The 19,530-nt window shown below is 33.4% G+C and overlaps 1 protein-coding gene across 7 annotated transcripts in view; it reads right to left on the reverse strand.

The window, feature by feature from the left end:
* Positions 1–596: 596 nt before the first annotated feature.
* Positions 597–19,530, reverse strand: part of TRIQK (triple QxxK/R motif containing) — a 75,694-nt gene continuing 56,760 nt past the window's right edge. For all 7 annotated transcript variants that reach the window (XM_036031239.1, XM_028533994.2, XM_028533993.2 and 4 more), the window contains 2 exons: positions 6,909–6,994; positions 597–2,680 (listed from right to left, as the gene is read on the reverse strand). In XM_036031239.1, coding sequence (XP_035887132.1) covers positions 2,567–2,680; positions 6,909–6,994 — 200 coding nt within the window. In that variant the 3' untranslated portion in view covers positions 597–2,566. The remainder of the gene's footprint in view (positions 2,681–6,908; positions 6,995–19,530) is intronic.

Consider the following 19,530-nt stretch of genomic DNA (forward strand, 5'->3'; position numbering starts at 1 on the left):
TTGTCTTCTGAATTTCTCTGAGCAGTCAATTATCGGAGGGGAAAAAAACGTGCTTAAAATTTGTGTCTGGTGCCAGTCTCCGATTTATGCCAAACACCACTCACTACTCAAAAAGTGTGGTCCTCCGAAACTGCAAGCTGGCTATCACCTCCTCAAAGACTGAAACCAGACTAAAGTCTGGGATTTCTTTCCAGAGGGCAGCCTGCTTCTCAGTTAATGTGAGTATGAAGACTTGCACTTCACAAAAACTGTGGTACATAAACATATATTGTTTCACTTTACCTGCTATTTATTAAAATCAGAGTTTAGCCTTTGGGACTTACAATTGTCTGAGGTCATTATAAATCAATCAGCTATACAAATGGACTAGCCATAGGTTTAGGGTATCAGAAAACTAAGTAATGAAACTTGACTATAATTATACTATGGTTAGACTAATATTTATTGCTATCAAAAAGAACATTTTAATCAAATAACTATGTTGTACACCTGAAACTAATATAATGTTGCATATTAACTATATTTTTAAAAAGGAACACTTTCCCCCAAAAGAATACCTCAAGAATAGAACAGGGTAGTGAAGTTCTTTTTCTTCCTCAGGGTAATGAACATACAAACATTTCCAAGAGTATAATTATCTATTTTATATACTGCAAATTCTGCTACATCTCACTTGAATTGGTATGTAATAAATAATTAGTACATATCCTCTCATTTAAATTACCACTGAAATTAACAATAACTTTATTTAATAAGAATGTTTTTTAACACCATATGGGAGGGGAACTAACTACATGAAAATTGTTCACGTAAATGTGATAGGAGTGGGGAAAAAAGTATTTCTTGACATGTGGCACGTCACTCGGGAAAGTAAAAGGCCCATCATATCCAAAATGCCAGCTTGGATATTCCCTTGCCACCCACTTCACAAACAGACACACCACATGGCATTAAATGCTGTAACCTTTCCTAAAAATGCCACTTGGATTGGTCTGCTGTGGTACGTGTATAGGAACTCTTGGTCTGTCTCTTGAGTTTGTGATTTCAAGGGGAAGAATCCAGTAAATAACACTGTCTAAATTGTGCCCTCTGATATTTGACATAAATGATTTGTGAGGATATTGGAAATTTTGGCTGTTTTTACACTGATGAATAATTATGCTACTTGAAAACATTCTGCAGAACATAATGCTACAGTCACATCAACTATTTGCAGAAGTCTCAAAGAATATGGAGGGTATTTATGAAATCTTTCTTCTCTTGGCAAGTATGGAAGCAATCTTAACATTTTATTTACTCTTCATAAATACAATGTGTACATTATAAAACACCGTGCACATGTTTCACACTATTCATTTTCTATAAAACTGTATGTAAGGTAGTGGCTAACAATACTGCAAAATATGTGTTTTTCCATTTTTCCATTTTCTAAGCTTTATGCATTCATGTGCTCTAAAAACATGGAAAAATTCAATTACCAGTAAAAATATTGAATATATGTGTCATTATATTGCAACAAATGCAAAATACCTTGAAAAAATTACGTAAACAGAAAACTGCATATGCAAGTAATATGAGACATATTTTATTCTGTTTATTTTTCATGAAAGAGTTCTACATGATCATCTGACAAGAGACAAAATGTAATTTTTTGAAACAACTTTGTACTGTCCAGCTTTAAGAGATAAACCACGAAGATCACTCTGAGGAGGTAGGACTTCTGTTATTGTTATGGGAAGGGGACTGCACAATTACACGACAGATTGTGACATACCTCCCTAACAAGAAGAGCAAACCGATGCTGCAAGCAGCCAGAACAACATAATTAGAATAGAATTCCAAGTTTATATTAATAGAGTAATCAGTTAATTAAAATCAATATCAACTGAACTTTCTATTTACATCAGTTTAGACAGCCTAAGAGGAAAGGAACTCTATTTTAGAGACATATGTGGCTCTTTGCGCTTCTGTCATCCAGGTGCCGTTTCGGATGGAGCACATGTGCGCTGAGCAGTTGGCAAAGGAGGAAAAAGATTACTGTAGATGTATGTGCAGATAGTCTCTCTAATGATGCAAAATATGTCTGGAAAGAAAGCAGGACTTTTTCGTAAAATGAAAAATTTCCCATGACTCTCGTTCCTTCTTCAGCTTTGAATGTGGTTTGAGTATGTTTTTGTAAATAAGGATACATACTTTTACTTCTCATATATATGTGGAACAAAAACAGATTTAGTAATCTGTAAGTGATGGAGTAATACACATAGGTTGGCTGACACATCTGAAGATTTGGGATCTGTTTTCCATTTTATTTAAATGCACCATGAACAGGTTGCCTGTCAAAGTAGAAAGATTTATAAAGGTATTCGGTAGCATACAGTATGCTACATTGCTAGGTTAAGGTTCTTTTCTTGACATATTATGCAACTATTTAAAAAGATATATCTGCAAACTGAAAATACCAGCAAAAAGAATTCAAGATGTTGTAGTTTCAGTATTTCAGAAAGCACCGGTCCCAAGAGGTGCTTTCAAAAAATTATCTCCTTATAATGCATTGATTGCTGCTCAGCTAATCTTCATCAGATTCCAGATCAGGGTCAACATCTGCGGTCAGTCTGAGATAAAAGAAAGCATACACCGCCAGGAGGAGGGCCAATATAGCTGCCAGTAGAAGGCCAACTTCCTGAGGAAGAAAAAAAAGTAGACTTGATGAAATGAGACTGGCTAATGTTACCAGTTTATCATTAAAAAGTCATAAAACTCCACAGTCTAAAATGAACAATTTGAACCTAATAATCACATTAATTTTTAACACTCTTTGCCATTAAGAAGCTTATTTGTACTTGACAAGAACTACTTCAATGGCAAGTCACCAGTTGGGCAAGTCATTTCTATTACTTTTTTAAAAATTTGTGTGTTACTAATAGTAAAATTAACATTCATACTTTTCAATGATTTTCATAGTTTGGATATAAAAATGTAGGGGGCAAGCAATGTAGATTGTGTCTACAAAGTTTATCTATAGTCTATTTGGTTTAATTTTGTTTCTTGCTTCAATAAATTCATTATTAGTTACAACAATGGGATACAATTTTTTTAATGATCATTTCTTAACGAGAAGAAACTATTATAACCAGTTTCTAGATTATGCCTCTTTAAACATCTTTATTAATTATTACTTGTTGAACCTCTAATTTTTATATTCTAAAACCTATAGTTCATAATGTGCTGGACAAAGCCGAGCGCTTAGTGCGTGAAGCGTGATATGGTGTGATTTACCACAGCTGTGAAGGATGGGCCTGGTTACTTCCTTTGCTGATTTAATGTGCACTATATTAATCAATTATGTCGCACTCATAGCCAAAATATTTACTACATATACAATGGCAAAATTCATATTTTACCTCAAAAATTCTATATTTTAAAATATATACACACTATCAAGGAACTTCAATGTTAACATATCATTTGGCTAAACAGAAAAAAGAGTAAATAGTGCCAGTTCACTTCTAAAATTCTATATTTTAAAATATATACACACTATCAAGGAATTCAATATTAACATATCATTTGGCTAAACAGAAAAAAGAGTAAATAGTGCCAGTTCACTTTCCCAAAGGGCCTAATATCTCCTTCTAATTTTCATTCATTTATTATACCCCTTCCTGGCATTATTTTATGAAAAAGTAACTTATTTGCATTTACATGAATGGATTTTACATTTCATAATGATGCAGTATCAATAATTCAACATATGCTAACCAAACATTGAAAACATTAAGGTGAATATGGTTTATAATAAGCATGAAAACCTGAAAGTTGAAATTACAAATGGATACCTCATACAGATGTGTAGCTCATCATTACATTTATTTAGATTTCCAAACTATAAAAATAAATATGAATAAAAACTAGGGGGGTGAAAGAGTGTCAACTATTTTTCTAAGATATCATTTTCCAATCTAACATACCAATGTTATAACAAATGAAAGTGAATTTTTCTTTGCTAAAGTTTGTAACATGTTGGCATCTCAAAGGGCATGGTAGACTCAAACAGGTTTCATTTATTTTCTTATACCCACAGCTGTGCTCCCAGACCCATCTGGTTACACGGCAGCCAATTTTAAGAGGATGTAATGAACAAGTGATACACAACTGCAGAACCCATCTGTCCTGCACAGGGACAACAAAACTGTTCAGCATCAGAGATAACCATTCACACACGTTTAATGCAAGAACAACGTTTTCACTCTTGACTGGAGGCCATCATTCTCATCTCATTGATAATCACCTCTCACTGGCGCTTTTCAACAACTTGTCCTTTCAAACAACTTTTTCAATTTCTAAATTAATAAAGGTTCAAGTATGATTTATATACAAAATATGTTAAGATTATGTAATGCATTGAAAACTTTACAACACGAATAATACTATTATAAAACACTATCTCCACAGCAACACTGAGAGCATTCTGTAATATATAATGTAGTTACACAATGCAGACTTAGCTGAGGTAGGGGATCTTCAGGCCAATGACAAACACCCAAAGAAAGCCTTATTAATACAAACTAGTAATAACTAATTCAAAGAAATACTTTCTCAACCTACTAATAATTCATAAATGACTTCGATGTGCTAAGTTCAATGTCAAGTGTTTTCATTTTATTACTTAACTCTCCTGACAACCCTGTGAAGCAACCAGCATAATCTCCACTTCCCAAATGTGCCAGAGTGCACCCAGCCAGGTCGTGGTCCGAGACAAGACGGGTTTGATCCTAGGCCTCTTTATTTTGTGTTCAGGGTTTTCATCGCTGTGACTTTTCTGTTCTGTGCAGCTATTCATATCTTCTGTACACTGAAATTATTTTAAGAGCATAACTCTGGTTCATTTTAAAGAATAAGTACTGAAGTAATAAAATATAATATTATGGCCATAACATATCGACTAGGTAAGAGTCAAGCACGTTTGATGTTCATTAGTCTCTAGCTGCTTCTCTGACATTATCAATATGGATAAAATCACTCACTGGGGAAATTAAATAGCATTAAAGAGCAATTGCTAAAAGAAACTTTGTTATTTAAAATCCTATGCTAAAATGACAACGCAATCAAAATTTGACAGGGCAAACTAATTAGTATGCCAGATTTGAAATGTAAAACATCTCCATGGTTCTGATTTTTTAAAGTTTCCTATTATTTTAATGAGCCCTTTACATAAATTTCAAGCAAAGTAAACAATGGTTAAAGTTAAGGCTTTTTCCCCATAGGTTCATAAATCTAAATGTGCTAGCTTATTTTTTAAAAAGTTATGTTCTGATGTCAGAAACTCTTCTATTCATGCTTCAAATTGTAAATGAAATCTAAGAAAAAATTTCTTATAAAAAGATAAACTCCACATTGCTTTTAAAAAGACAAACAATTGCACCATAAGGTAGACTTATACTGGGGACACAGTTATTTCCTTAAATTAAAACAATACCAAAAACTGTAAGGCTATACAAAAAAAGAAGGTATGTATAAGAAAGCGGTATATGTTTACAGACAAATGGCTGCACTGGTTTCCAAACTCTGCTTGACAGCTGTTCACTATATTGTGCCACAAGTGGAGTTTGCCACCCCAATGTTTTCTTAAAAAGATAATAAAAACAAACAAAAAAAAAAACAAAAGAAAACTAAAATACCACATTGTGGAACATAAAAGTACGTGTCATATTCCTTTGGTGGAAAACAACAAACAAATGCTCTCATTACAAGACACAATAATCAGGTAACTAATTGTAGAATGATAAAACTAAGCACTGCTTTTAGAAAGGTGATATCATGGAAATGATTTTAAAGATGAATGAAACTTCATATGAAATTAGAAGAAAACTTCAAAAGATTAATAATCATCTCTCTTTTCAACAAAAAAGCAATTCACTTTTTTCCCATTAGAAACTGACAGCAGTAAGTGAGGAGATTGCATTGTAAAAACATACCGCATCACACGACAATGCTTGATCAAAATCAGCGATCAGGAGCAAAAAGAAGGCAGTGTTTCATAATCATAATAGCAAATTCTGGAAGATAACCAAATATGTCATCTGGCAGCTCAACAGCTGTTACAGCTTCGTGGTAATACCTTGGCATTTGCTATCAGCTGTAACTTAGAAAAATTGATTTTTCTTGTCTGTCAGATAGAAAACCAAAATCTCCTTTAACATCTAATATTTAAATAAAATATAAGTACTAGTCATTATAGTTTTACACACTTGACAGTGGAGCCACTAAATTAATTTTTCTATTTGTAGTTAAATTTGACTCTAAATACTTGGCAAAGAATTGACACGGGTAATAATGGAAATGTAATTTTGTTGAATTTCATCGTACTAACACATTGGATTAATATCTGCTAACATCATTCTCAGCTGCATATATCCCTCTTAAGTAGTTAAAAACACTGCTTTTCTAAGAGAACAAGTGTGGGAACATCATTAGAATTTATCATGGAGAGTGCTGACAACCATAATAATTCAAAGAGTAAATTTACATATATTAATAATCTAAGTATATATAATTACAAGTAAAATTTAAACAACTGTCACATGAATTTTATTAAAAATGAGAGTTTTTGATTCAGGCCACATAAATCAGTGAAATGCATATACAGCAGCTAGAGAAAAAATAAATTGTGATTTAAGTATAACTGGTTCTTGCAAGTGACATTGTGTTTTATGTTAAGACCTGGTAAAATCTCAGGATAAGAAGGATGTTGCCCATTAAATAAATTCATTATAAAAATCTTCGATTCTGGCATTCAACTTAGATTTTGAAATGTCATAAACCATTTAGAATTCAACATTTATCCAAATCAGTTTTAGAAAGTGAATGGCATGCATACATCAAATTTTAAAATTATCTAGTATATGTACCTTTATTCCTATTGCTGTTTTCTTTGCTTCTGCTTTCAATTTGGTAGCTCGTAAAATAAGGTGGGCTTTTTTATAATCCTGTTTACCTAGAAAAAAATAATTTCAGACAATGAGTTACGCTTATATGTACTTTATGTTCAACAGCTGTCTGAAATGTCAAAGAATGTATAAATAGAGTGAAACCGGCACACAAAGTTGCAAAGTAGTTCCCAATTATGGAGACCATGACCTTGTCTCTCTAAGGTCAACTTTTCCTCCTCCTCCTACACATTTTCAGGAAAAAGATATGGCAGGTATCCTTGGTTTACTGTGCAGTGAGTATTTAAAAAAAAAGACAAAAACTTCTTTTAGAGAATAAGATGTTTAAAGTACAGAGAGTGAACCTGTGGAAGAATTTGGGAACAAATATGTAGATAAATAAGTATACATAAGATCCCATTAATAGGTAAAGTTAACTTTTTCTTCATAATCTAACAACTCACTATAAACTTATTTTATTATGGATATATTATTTAAATAATCAAGTTCTGAACTCTCCTCAAATTTTTCCAAATAATTATCTAAGAAAAAAAGGATTTGTAAATAATTAACTTTTACTTATTGAATTCATTGGGGAAAAGATGTATTTAACTTGTTTGCTCTTAATAGAAGACAGAATACATACGGCTTGATAACAGATATGGGACAGCTACACTTAGATGTTAGTTTTAATCTTCTCTGCCACATTTCACAGGAAAAAAATGCACAAAAATGACTTAGTGTCACCAGATTTCTTTTTTTGTGTACTATCTCGTGACTCCACTGAGTAATAAAAGAGCTCTTACAGCCTGTGAAGAAACAGACTTAACAACAACAAAAGCACTGACTAGAATATACACTTTTAACCTCACCCTCAACTAGGAGCTAGGTCTAATGAGTCTCAGACGTAACAGTATATATAATATGTCATTCTGAGTGGGAGTCAACATTTGGGCAGCAATTTTACATTGCTATGCAGCCCTGTTATTTCCACCTTACTGTCTCTCCTTTCAGTGATTGGTTCCTTTCCAAAACTTCCTCCTTTATTTTCTTTAATTTCCACATCTTCCACACACGGAAATAAATTTGAAAGCAGTTGATCTAAACTAAGATAAATCATGAAAATTCAATGTGTGATGTATTTCTTAATGTGTCTGCTAATGATTCAAATTTCTGTTTAAAATTCCTAAAAAGCTTTTAAAATTAGAAATGGCAAAGAAGTGAGTCAATTGGATGGGAGTAATGAAGATATGCTATAGATGTGTTCACTAGACACATAAGTGTTTGTTTGGATGGAGGTCTTTTTTTTAAAGAGAAAGAGTATATGCTATGTTCTTAACCACTGTTACACAGCAGTCATTCTGGATCTACGCACATGCAAAAGCTTAATAAATGTTACTTGATGATGCAGGTCTAATAATCCAGAAATAAGTGAATTGCAAAAATGTATATCAAATTATCTAAATTTAAATTGTGGAAGGAACAAAATACAGAAAAATATTACTCTGACTCATTTAAAATTAGCAACATTTAATTTCTTTGGAAAAACCTTGACAAATATTCATTCTGATTTCACATCTCAATGGTCAGACTATTCATGTCATCGTTCCTGCTGAGATATGAAACAGTTCGGAACCATGAAAATGGTGGCATATCGAATGTCTCTGACACCTAGGGTCACAAAGCAAGTTTCTAATGAGAATCTACAATGAAATGGAAAGATTATAGATATGAGGCCAAGAAGTCATCCTTGTTTTATCTCATATGTACCCTATAATAATCCCTGGGTGCAATGAAGAAAAATAAACAAATGAAAAAGAGATTAACCTAACCCATACGCTTTTCATAAAACAGATTCAAATACAGAGTCAGTTAAAGTGAGATTTTATTACTTGACTTCACATGCCTTTAACCACTGGTTAAATAAATGTGTTCTATTTTGTTTCAAATCCTATAGCCTCGTAGAGAATAATATTCTAGCTATCTATTAAATTTGATATGAACATTTGAAACTGTGTTTTTGAGTAGATAATTTTAAAAATTATTGTACATCTGGTACTGCTCCAAATACTGAATATGTCATTAATTCAGCATTTTCCTTGCTAACTATGATAACCATGACTTCAGTATATCCAAAAGTATATACTGAAAAACATGGTTTCAGCCTACTCAGTGAAAACATTTATAGTGGCATCTATTAAATTCTTTATAACTAAAACCAGATCTTTCCATTAAATCCAAAGAGGTGTTCAACATTTTATTTTTTTAAAGCTTCAAGAAAGGTACCTATGTTCGCCTGATTTTAAAAAAAATATAAAATACAGAAGCCCCCACTTGCTGAATACTTACACTTGGAAGAAAAATACATTTATAAAATCTAGATTTTACATATAGATGATGTCTTGAATACAATTGGGTCTGATTTTGGTTACATTAATAATGTAATAACCAAAGTCGGTATTTATTTAGCAATTGCTCATTACACTTGATATGGGGAAAAACGTGGACAATTCAAGCCGAAGACACCAATCTGGGACCTCAAGTTGTCTAGTTGCTCTATTCTCAATGACATTATTTATGTCATTTCTTCCCGAGATATAATTTAGGTAACAGTAGTGTTTCCTCCCATTTCTCCTATTGATTGATTTGTGCTTCTGCCCTCCCACATAATCCTGTAACACTTTTATTTTATTGTTTTCATTTTATAGCTTTAAAATAATTTTTAGTTACAGTTGGCATGCAATATTATATTAGTCTCAGGTGAACAAAATAATAATTAGACATTTATATACCTTATAAGGTAATCACCATGATAAGTCTATCTATCCTCATTTAACACCATGCATAGAATTATATTCTAATTTTAAATTATCATTCAGTGAAATTGATATTTTTTCTCTTTCGGTATAGAGTTCTATGAATGTTCACACTCATGTATAGATTTGTGTAACTAATACCATAATTAGGATACAGACTAGTTCTATCATTCCAAAAAACATGCTTGTGCTATCCTTCTGTCCCCACTCCTCTTCCCACCTATAATTCCTGGCAACCACTGATCTATTGTTCATTTCTATAGATTTGTCTGTTCAGTCACGTGGCATAAAGTCTTTAAGTTTCACCCAAGTCGTATTCAACATATACAAGCAATTCATTGTTTCCTAACTGCTGATTAGCATTCCATTTTATGAAGTTACTACAGCTTATCAACTTTCTCACTGAAGTACCTTTAGGTTATGTTCAGTGTTTGGCAAGCATGGCAAGAGCTCCTATAAACACAGGTGTCCAGGTTTTTATATGAACATATATTTTCAATAATCTGAGTAGAATTGCTGAGACATATGATACGAATGAGGTCTGTCCAGGAAAACGTCCAGCCATTGTTAATATTATGAGAACAGCTTGTGCAACATTGATGTAACCTGGCAGCCAAGGAGAGTGGACTGGAATGTGCATGCATGAACAGTGGTGACCTCACTGTACTAGTCAGTGGGGGCTGTAGATGTCATTAACTGAGCGTGTGTACTGTGTGGCTGTCACATTCAAAATGACTGAGCAAGTAGAGCAATGCATCTGCATCAGATTTTACATTAAGCCTGAACATTCTTCTGCGAAAACTACTGGGATGATTCAGAAGGCTTTCTGGGATGAATGAGTGAGTGCAGTGCAAATAGATGTGCAGCACAAATGCTTCAAAGATGGTCAAGAATCTGTTGAAAGTGATCCATGTTCTGGAAGGCCTACAACAAGCAGAACACCTGAGAATGTTGAACATGTACAGGCTGCAGTCAGCAAAGATCAGCAATTGACAGTGTGAGAACTAGAAGCTGATCTGGGAAATCCAAAAACTACTGTGTCCTAGATTCTGACACAGGATTTTGGCAGGACACACGTCGTGGCAAAATTTACTCTGTGGTTTTTGCTACCCGAGTGGAAGGAATATCGTGCTGCAGTTGCTAATGACTTGATTGAAACTGCTACCAATGAACCAGATTTCCTCAAGAAGGTTATAAATGGAGATGAATCATGGGTGCCTACTTTGAAGGGGACTGAGGCATCATTGTCCTACGTACAATGTTTCTTGTATCTTGTATCTTCTTCAGTAAATGCCTCTATTTTGTATATTACATGGCTGGATACTTTCTGGACTGACCCTGTACATTTCTCCTGCTCTGACAGGAGTTCATAGCTCTGCCTTACCCTTCACTTCCTGCTAGCTTTCTCAAGATCAACAAGAGGAGAAATTACATCCCTACACATCTTTCTTCAACATGGGATAGCTGTGCAGAGTCTCATGACTTTTGATTCCCAAAAATCTATGTCAAAGGTTTTAGATACCCTACAGACATTTCACTGACCACTTTTACCTATGGTTTTAGGTCAGCCATACGCTAACATCCCACTAGTAATGCTGACTCAGGGAGTCGTGATGTTAAGTACCTGCTACTCATTGTTTGTGTCAAATGCCACGGGGAAATGGCTCGTCACAAAGACTAAGCCCTAAATCAGTCAAATAAAGACAAGGTCTGAGGATGGGGCTTTTCAGTGAGCTGCTGATATGTCAAACAGCAACAATTCCCTGACGGTAAGTTTTCGGGTAGATCCAAATCCATGATGCCTTCTCCAGTGGCTATGAGATGTTGTTTTTCATAACAACTGTAGTTGCAAAGCTAAGGAAAAAAATATGGAATTAAGGCAAGTTTCTAAAAAAAGCATGATATTCTTATCAAAGTTCATATATTTTTCTTCAATAAATATTCTTTGGATTGTTGTAAGTCTTTTGTTATTTTCCAAATATCTAAAAAAGTTGATTTTTACTTGTTCTGCTATTGTTCTTGTTGCTTTTACAGAGGAGTACAATTTTGAAGTCCTTAATTTCCATTCTAGAAGCATTTCTCTTTTTAAAAAATACCATATTTGAAATCATTTTCTTATATACAACACATATTTAGGTCATTTTATAACATTTCAACTTTTATAAATTTTCAAGCCCTCTGGTTCTTTAATAGTAAGTTTAGGCCATTCACATTTTTTCCCTTTTTACTGAATTTATTGGGGTACACTGGGTAAGACAATTATTCAGTTTCATATTTCAGGTCTGAAGGGATTGGCATGAAATATTCAAAGTCATGAAACCAAGGACTTACAACCAAGGCTACTCTACCCAGCAAGGCTAGAATTTAAAATTGAAGCACAGATAAACAGCTTCTCATATAAGAAAGAGCCAAAGGAGTTTATCACCACCAAGCCAGTATTACAAGAAATGTTAAAGGCTCTCTTGAATAACAAAAGAGGAGGAACAGGAACAGGAACACAGTTAAAAGAATAAATATGTACCTATGGATAATCACTTTCAATGTGAATGGCTTAAATGCCATTCAAAAGATACAAGATAGCTGAATGGATAAGAAAACAAGACCTATTTCATATACATGCTGTTTATAAGAGACCCACCTCTAAATGAGAGAGACACACAGACTAAAAGTGAAGGGATAGAAAGAGATATTTCATGCAACAGAAAAGAAAAAAAGCTGGGGTAGCATTACTTATATCTGACAAAACAGACTTTAACACAGAGAAGACATAGAAGACTACATAATGATAGAGAGAGCTACCCAACAAGAGGCAAGAAGATAAAACCTTGTGAACATTTATGCGCCAAACACAGGAGCACCTAAATATGTAAACAAATCTTGATAGATATAAAGGTGGAAACTGACAGTAATACACTCTCAACAGGGGATTTTAACACCTCATTGGCATTAATGGACAGAACTTCCAAACAGAAAATCAACAGGGAAACTGTGGCCTTAAATTACATACTGTATTAGACAGATTTAATAGATATATTCAGAGCATTTCACCCTGAAGCAGGAGAATATACATTTTTTTCAAGTGTACATGGAACATTTCCTAGGATAAACCACAAGACACAAAAGAAGCCTCAATAACTTAAGAAGATCGAAATCATAGCAAGCATCCTCTCTGACCATAGCAGTAAGGAACCAGAAATGCCTCATGAGAAGAAAGCTGAAGAACACACACAGGTATAGAGACTGAATAATATGCAAAGGCATGGAGACTAAATAACATATTACTAAACAATGAGCGGGTTAACAATGAGATCAAGGAAGAAATCAAAAAATAGCTCGAAACAAATGAAAACAAGAACACAAAAACCCAAAATCTATGGGACAAAGGCAAAGCAGTCCTAAGAGGGAAATTCATATAATTATAGGCCTACATCAAGAAACAAGAAAAATCTCAAATAAACAATCTAACTTTACAAGGAATTGGAGAAAGAAAAACGCACTAGCAAAAGTCAAAAAAACCTCAGAGACACAGACAGCGGTGTGCTGACTACCAGAGGGGAAGGAGGAGTGGGAGAGGTAGAAGAGAGTAAAGGAGGGAGAGTGGCGATGGAAGAAGATGTAACTTGGGGTGGTAAACACACAATACAATATACGGGTGGTCGGTATTATTATGTAATTTTGTTAACCAATGTCACCTGAATAATATTCAATAAAATATTTTTAATTAAAAAAAGGGGAAGCAATAACTCATGGACTGCTACCAAGCTCTGACGCAGACTGACTAACTGGTCTTGAGCCTCTGGGACCATCTGTCCTGAGCCACCAGACGTGAATCATGGTTCATCTAACTCAACAACTATAAATTATAGCAGTTAAATTGTTTGGAGAAGGCTCTCTATAATATGCTGCCCAAAGCTAGAAGTAAACTGCCACCCTTGGAGATGACCTCAAAACAATCTAAATATAATGGAAATCTTCCCAGTAGCAAAGTTTGAGTAGTACATTTTGTTGTGCACTTAACCTGGAAAGAGAGGTAACCTGAAAAAGACACAACGTTACTTTTCCTTACTTAGAAGCTGAATCTGTCACCTACTCAGTTTGGATTATTCATGCTTATCCGTAAACAGGCAAAATGGGGAATCAGTGTTGGCTGGAATAACTGATGCTGGTTATCAAGGATTATATGGTTCATTAATATGTAGTGAAGGCCAGAAGTAACATGAAAACACATGAAGGAACTCCTACAGTAAACCCACATACTATAATGACCAATGGTAAAATTTAATAAAATTTCTCTGTAACTTTCTAACTAGAAGAATCACCTAGAACCTTCAGATATGAAGACTTGAGTTACCCACTAAAGGCAAAAGGTTCATCAAACCAAGGTGCTTGATAGAGACAAGAAGATCTAGAATGAATGTTGGAGGAGGCAGGTCATAAATTATAACCACTATGACTAGCTAGAGTACTGACAATGACATCTGAGTTGATACTTCTTTGTTTACTTCCAGAGTGTAATACCCATTTTTATAAACGATCTATTTCTCTGTAAAATAGCATTATCAAATTTGTAAAAATACTTCTTCTTCTTCCATTAGGCTAGATCACATTAGTAGAAAGAAAGAAACAGAGAGAGAGAAGGAAAGAAAAACAAAATATCACTCAATATTATTCAATATCTCAAGATCCTGGACTTAGAGAACAGCAATCCCAGGCTTGGTTGGAAAACACCAGGATAATTATTGAGGATCTTAGATCTTCGGGTTTATTTTCATGATAAAAGACAGAAAATCCAAACTGAAATAGCATAAAAACGAGGAAGAGGGACAGAGAGATGGCAAAAAGGAGGAAGAAAAGGGGAGTTTAATTATTGATAGATTCTAGGAGATAAGAATAAGCATTTAGTTATGATTGACATGAATTCAAGACTTAATTGGCTATGCAGAACTTTCTCTTTCCACCACCAGTTTCTACTTCTTATTTTACTCTGGGAGCATGGCTATTTCCGGCTCTGGCTCACATCCTTATAAAACTAAGACCAAAGTGTAATAGATATACTTCCTTGGATTCACTTTAATCAATCTTATGCCCAAAACAATTATCAAGTTTCTTCCAATTACAGGACTAAGATTCACATAGTAATATGTGTCCACGTCCCACCGCAAGCAACTTCAACAAATCAAAGCAGTCTGCCTCCTATTTTTCCTGTTAAACGTGGACTGAAAATACATACTTGAAAACTCACAGTACATAATCAAGAGAATTTCCTGCTTCAAGTCTTAAACAAGAATTATGGGTATCAACTAAAAGCAAAATCATAAGTAAAAAGAAAACACTGATGTAAAAATAAATTCAAATTATGCCTGGATTTTTGATAACAAAGATAATACCATGTATATTCATAATTTTTATTTATACTTTGCAGACAATCTATGTAGTATCTACTTCTTAAACAATATTTTAGAAAGTGATGTTCAGTTGTAATTTCTAATAACTATATATTATCTGTGTTAAAATTTCCTTTCTTATTCAGTATAATTAATATATTTAACTTTAGCATGGGCAGTGTTTCTATAAATAACTACAAGTAGCTATAAAACATATAGTTAATAAAAAATCATAAACATCTAGGTACCTTAACATTATCATTTACCATTTCTCATATTATATTAATTTAGAAATAGAACAATTTGTATGCTCTATTTAATACAACATAAAAACCTATGTTTGTATCATGAATTATTTAATGTTTAAGGCAATACTCAGTTTTACCTATGCCACTGTCTTACTGAGTTACCTTAGTTTGGTGAAAAATTAGATTACTTAACTGTTTTTGGTATTTGCTTTTTGATTCCTTAGTTTTTCCCAGAAATAAGACTGCATCTTTGCCCTTTGTTGATATTGCAACCAAAGTTCATTATCATGTAAATATTTGGTTATTGTTTTATAAATGTTCATCTTTCGGAAGCCCAGTTCTTTTTGTTTCTTTCTCAACAGCGGACTTTATACTAACCACACTCATTATCATCCTGTACCAGTACAGCTCTACCTCTGCCTTCACTGCTTTAAAAATTAATGCGCTGTTATTTTCTGAATACTGCATAAGCTGCTTATGAGTACATTATGCTATCAAGCAAGCCCATGCAGAAAAGCTTCCTAAACTGTTATTCTTTCCATGAAAATACAGCTGGTTCTGCTTCAAAGGCACATCTTTTCACCTGCAAATGGACTGGCTCCTACACTTATTCCTCAATTCATTGTCTTTTATTTGTGTCTAGAAATCTTTAATTGCCTTTAATTAGAAAAAAAGTAAATTCAGTGCTTTAATCTTGCAAATACATTCAATCATAATTCTGTCTGGGATGAATACCAAGTTCTATTCACTGTCTGATCTCTATAACAAAGATATATAATTTATTGTCCATTTATATAGACCATACCAATTAAGATACAATGGAAAAGCAAAGACATAAGAGTCAAAATATTTGAAAAGAAAAATTTGCAGTCTAAATTTAATTGCTCAAAGAAATTACTAGAAGATGAGTTATTTACAGCATGCCAAAAATACTGACAAAATTAAAATTTGGTAATCAACAGTAAAGACTTTTATATTCCCTTCAACATTTTTAGAATAATTTCTCATGAACAGTTCCAAACCCCTCCTTGCTTCTTCCAAAAGCAAAACACTGTTTGGCATCTTACTTTTCTCATATTAACAAGATTATACACAAAAGGGCAGTTCAATTTGGAATACAAAGTAATTTCTCAACTGCCCTATGAATATAATATTTTAGTTGCTACATTAAAAACCACAAGTAACTGTAGAAAACTCATTAAAAAGCAAGGGTCAATAGTGTTGCTTATGGAATCCCACAGCAAACTCAGTAGCTATGTCAGTCAGTACAAAGGGTTGACTTTTTGATAACAACAAAATGAGTAAAATCACAAATACCATGGTCACAGGCAAATAATAATAAAAATGTTAATCAAGTTGACAAAAAGAAAAGTATTATAAAACCAGAAACACAATATAAAATACAGATCCAGTGGATTATTACCAACATAGCACACTTTTATAGTTAGCCAGATGTAGAAAATGATGTCACACACTCCCTTAAAAATAAAAACAGGTGTTATGTATGGAAGTAAAATTTGCAAGAAGTTTTTTTCTCAAATTTATAAATATCTGAGCAGATGAGGGGAAGCTGGTAAATAAATCCTTACAAATGAAAATCTCATGCAAACTTTTAAATATCATGCAACAGAGGCAACTCAAACCAATGATAATTTTCAACGCTTGGACAGAACCACTTGATGTTAATCCTACATTATAAGGGATACACCATCCCTTAACACCATATTAAGTACTAAAAAACAAGTACTATGCTTTCGGTTGCTATAAAGATGAACAAGTTGCTCATGAGATATAAATTACTTTCCAAAAAATCATACTAAAATGCTAACCAAGCAACTTAACTTATGTACACAGGGAAACATAACTAAAAAGATATTTATTATAAAGTATATCAATTTTAGTTTGCTCCTAGACAAAAAATTCAACAAACATTTTTCTTAAATACCTGCTATTTGCAATGTACCCTTGGGGGTAGAGAGATAAAACCAAAGGAAAACAACAGAAAGTATCAAGGAAGATTTAAAAACTTCAAAAAAGTTAAACAATGTTATTTAAATACATTTTCAAGTCAGTTAAATATACTGCTTATTATTTTAAGGGAAATGACAAAACATTTAAGACTAATTTAGAGTAGTTTAAACAAATGGTATATAGAATTTTATCTAAGAATTAGGGAAATTATTTTATTGATTATTTTAACAAATGTTCATTAAATACTTTCTGTCATTAGGAATAACTATTAGGGATGCAAAAATAAAATTAGGTAGACCTTCTACCTGCAAGAAGAATGTTTCAATCTTGATAGGTAAAAATATAAATATATAAATACACACGGGCATATATATTTAAAACAGGTAGAAAAGAAGTGGTATGAGCAATCAGTGAAGTAAAATATTCAAAGGTCTTGCCTTGGCCATGTAGCTCAGTTGGTTAGAAAGCTGTCCCGATACACCAGGCTGTGGGTTCCATTCCCAATCAGGGCACATACAAGAATCAACCAATGAATCAATAAGAGGAACAACAAATCAGTGTTTCTCTCTCAAATCAATAAGTAAAAATAAAATAAAATATTCAAAGGACTTCCAGTCCTGAAAGCATAGTAGGCTGAACTGAGACAGACCCTTTTCTGATATAAGTACATAAAAACAGTAGGAAAATGTCCATTCTATAACGCTATAAATGTATACATTATGTTTACAGAGTCACACATACATACATGTATTTATGGTAAAAGGAAATAAAGATGTTCAAATGCCAGACACAAACAACAACAGAATAACCTGAAATCAAGATAGCTAGTCCCAGCTGACATTCTGGCAGCCCTGGTGTGGAGCTGGTGGGCGGGGTGTCAGCACTTGGTTTTAGATGTCAAGTGCATTGGCTTTTAAGGCCCAGTGCCTCTTTCAATGTACAGTGCCTCTGTGAGACAAAAGCTGAAACTGAGACATAAGAATAAAGTGAAGGTCCTCAAAGGGCTGACCACGTCATACAAAGAGAAGAGGAAAATCATCTGCACTTGTGTGGTGAAATAGGAATGAGTCTTCCTGCTTCTTCTAAGCTCTGGGTACGGGGGAAAGACGTGTCTCTTGTGAGAAATACAAATCTTAAGCCTTTCACCCAAAACAAGGTGTGAGGTTCAAATTTCAGGAATATCAGGCCAACAAATAAATCCAGAATAATGGTCCCCAAACCATAAAATCCTTACTGTCAGTTATTAAGTAGCACATGGTTCTGGAAAAAAAATTTCGCAATTCAGACTGCTAGGAGTCTCACAGAGGGAGAAAACAAAAAAAAAACAAAACAAAACAAAACAAAACGGATGAACCTCTATTGAAGTTGAATTCACACACTCAGAACCATAAAGCCCAAAGGGATAAAAAAACAGAAAGGAAGAAGAAAAAAATAGCATGAGGTAGAATAAGTCAATACAACAACCAACCAATAGGAAAGTTGGTACCATAAGAAGAAACAGTAGAAGAATCTATAACTGGGATTTAAAATAATTAAGGGAGAAAAACCAAAGAAATAGAATAAAAAAGGATTTTTAAATTACCCAACAGACATTTTACACATGACTAAAAGGTCACTGAAATTATAAATCCATGGGTGAAAGTTAGAAATGGCAGTAACTAAATGACCGAGAGACAGAGACAGAGAGCCGGTTCAAATATCAACTAGAATTGTGTACCCAGCTAAATTATACTTTATGAGTACAATATAACAATACTGTCTTAGAAGAAGACATTGAGAAATTTTGATACTAATGACTATTTGCATGAAGGCAAAGGAACAAGGAAATTCACCAGAAGGGAGATGGGAAATAAAAAAGGCAGAGGTTAGTAAAAGCAGCAAACATAAACTTAGCTTTAAGTTATCACTGGTGGTTAAAAACTTAAAAATAATCATTGTAATCATTGTGTGCTTCTAAAAACAAGAGAGAAATTAATAAAACAACATAAACAACAGAAGGAGTAATCTGGTATAAAGAGTTAAAAACTTTATATTGTTCATGATAAAGATATTGATACATTTTAGATTTCATTAAGTCAAATGTACCAGATAAAATTTGAGAAAATTGAGAGAGAAGGAATTGAATGAAAAACTTTTAAAAATTTTAAGAAAAGAAGGTTATTGTAGAGATTAGCAAGAAAAAAAG

Source organism: Phyllostomus discolor, chromosome 7, assembly GCF_004126475.2.
Source record: "Phyllostomus discolor isolate MPI-MPIP mPhyDis1 chromosome 7, mPhyDis1.pri.v3, whole genome shotgun sequence".
Lineage (NCBI taxonomy): Eukaryota > Metazoa > Chordata > Mammalia > Chiroptera > Phyllostomidae > Phyllostomus > Phyllostomus discolor.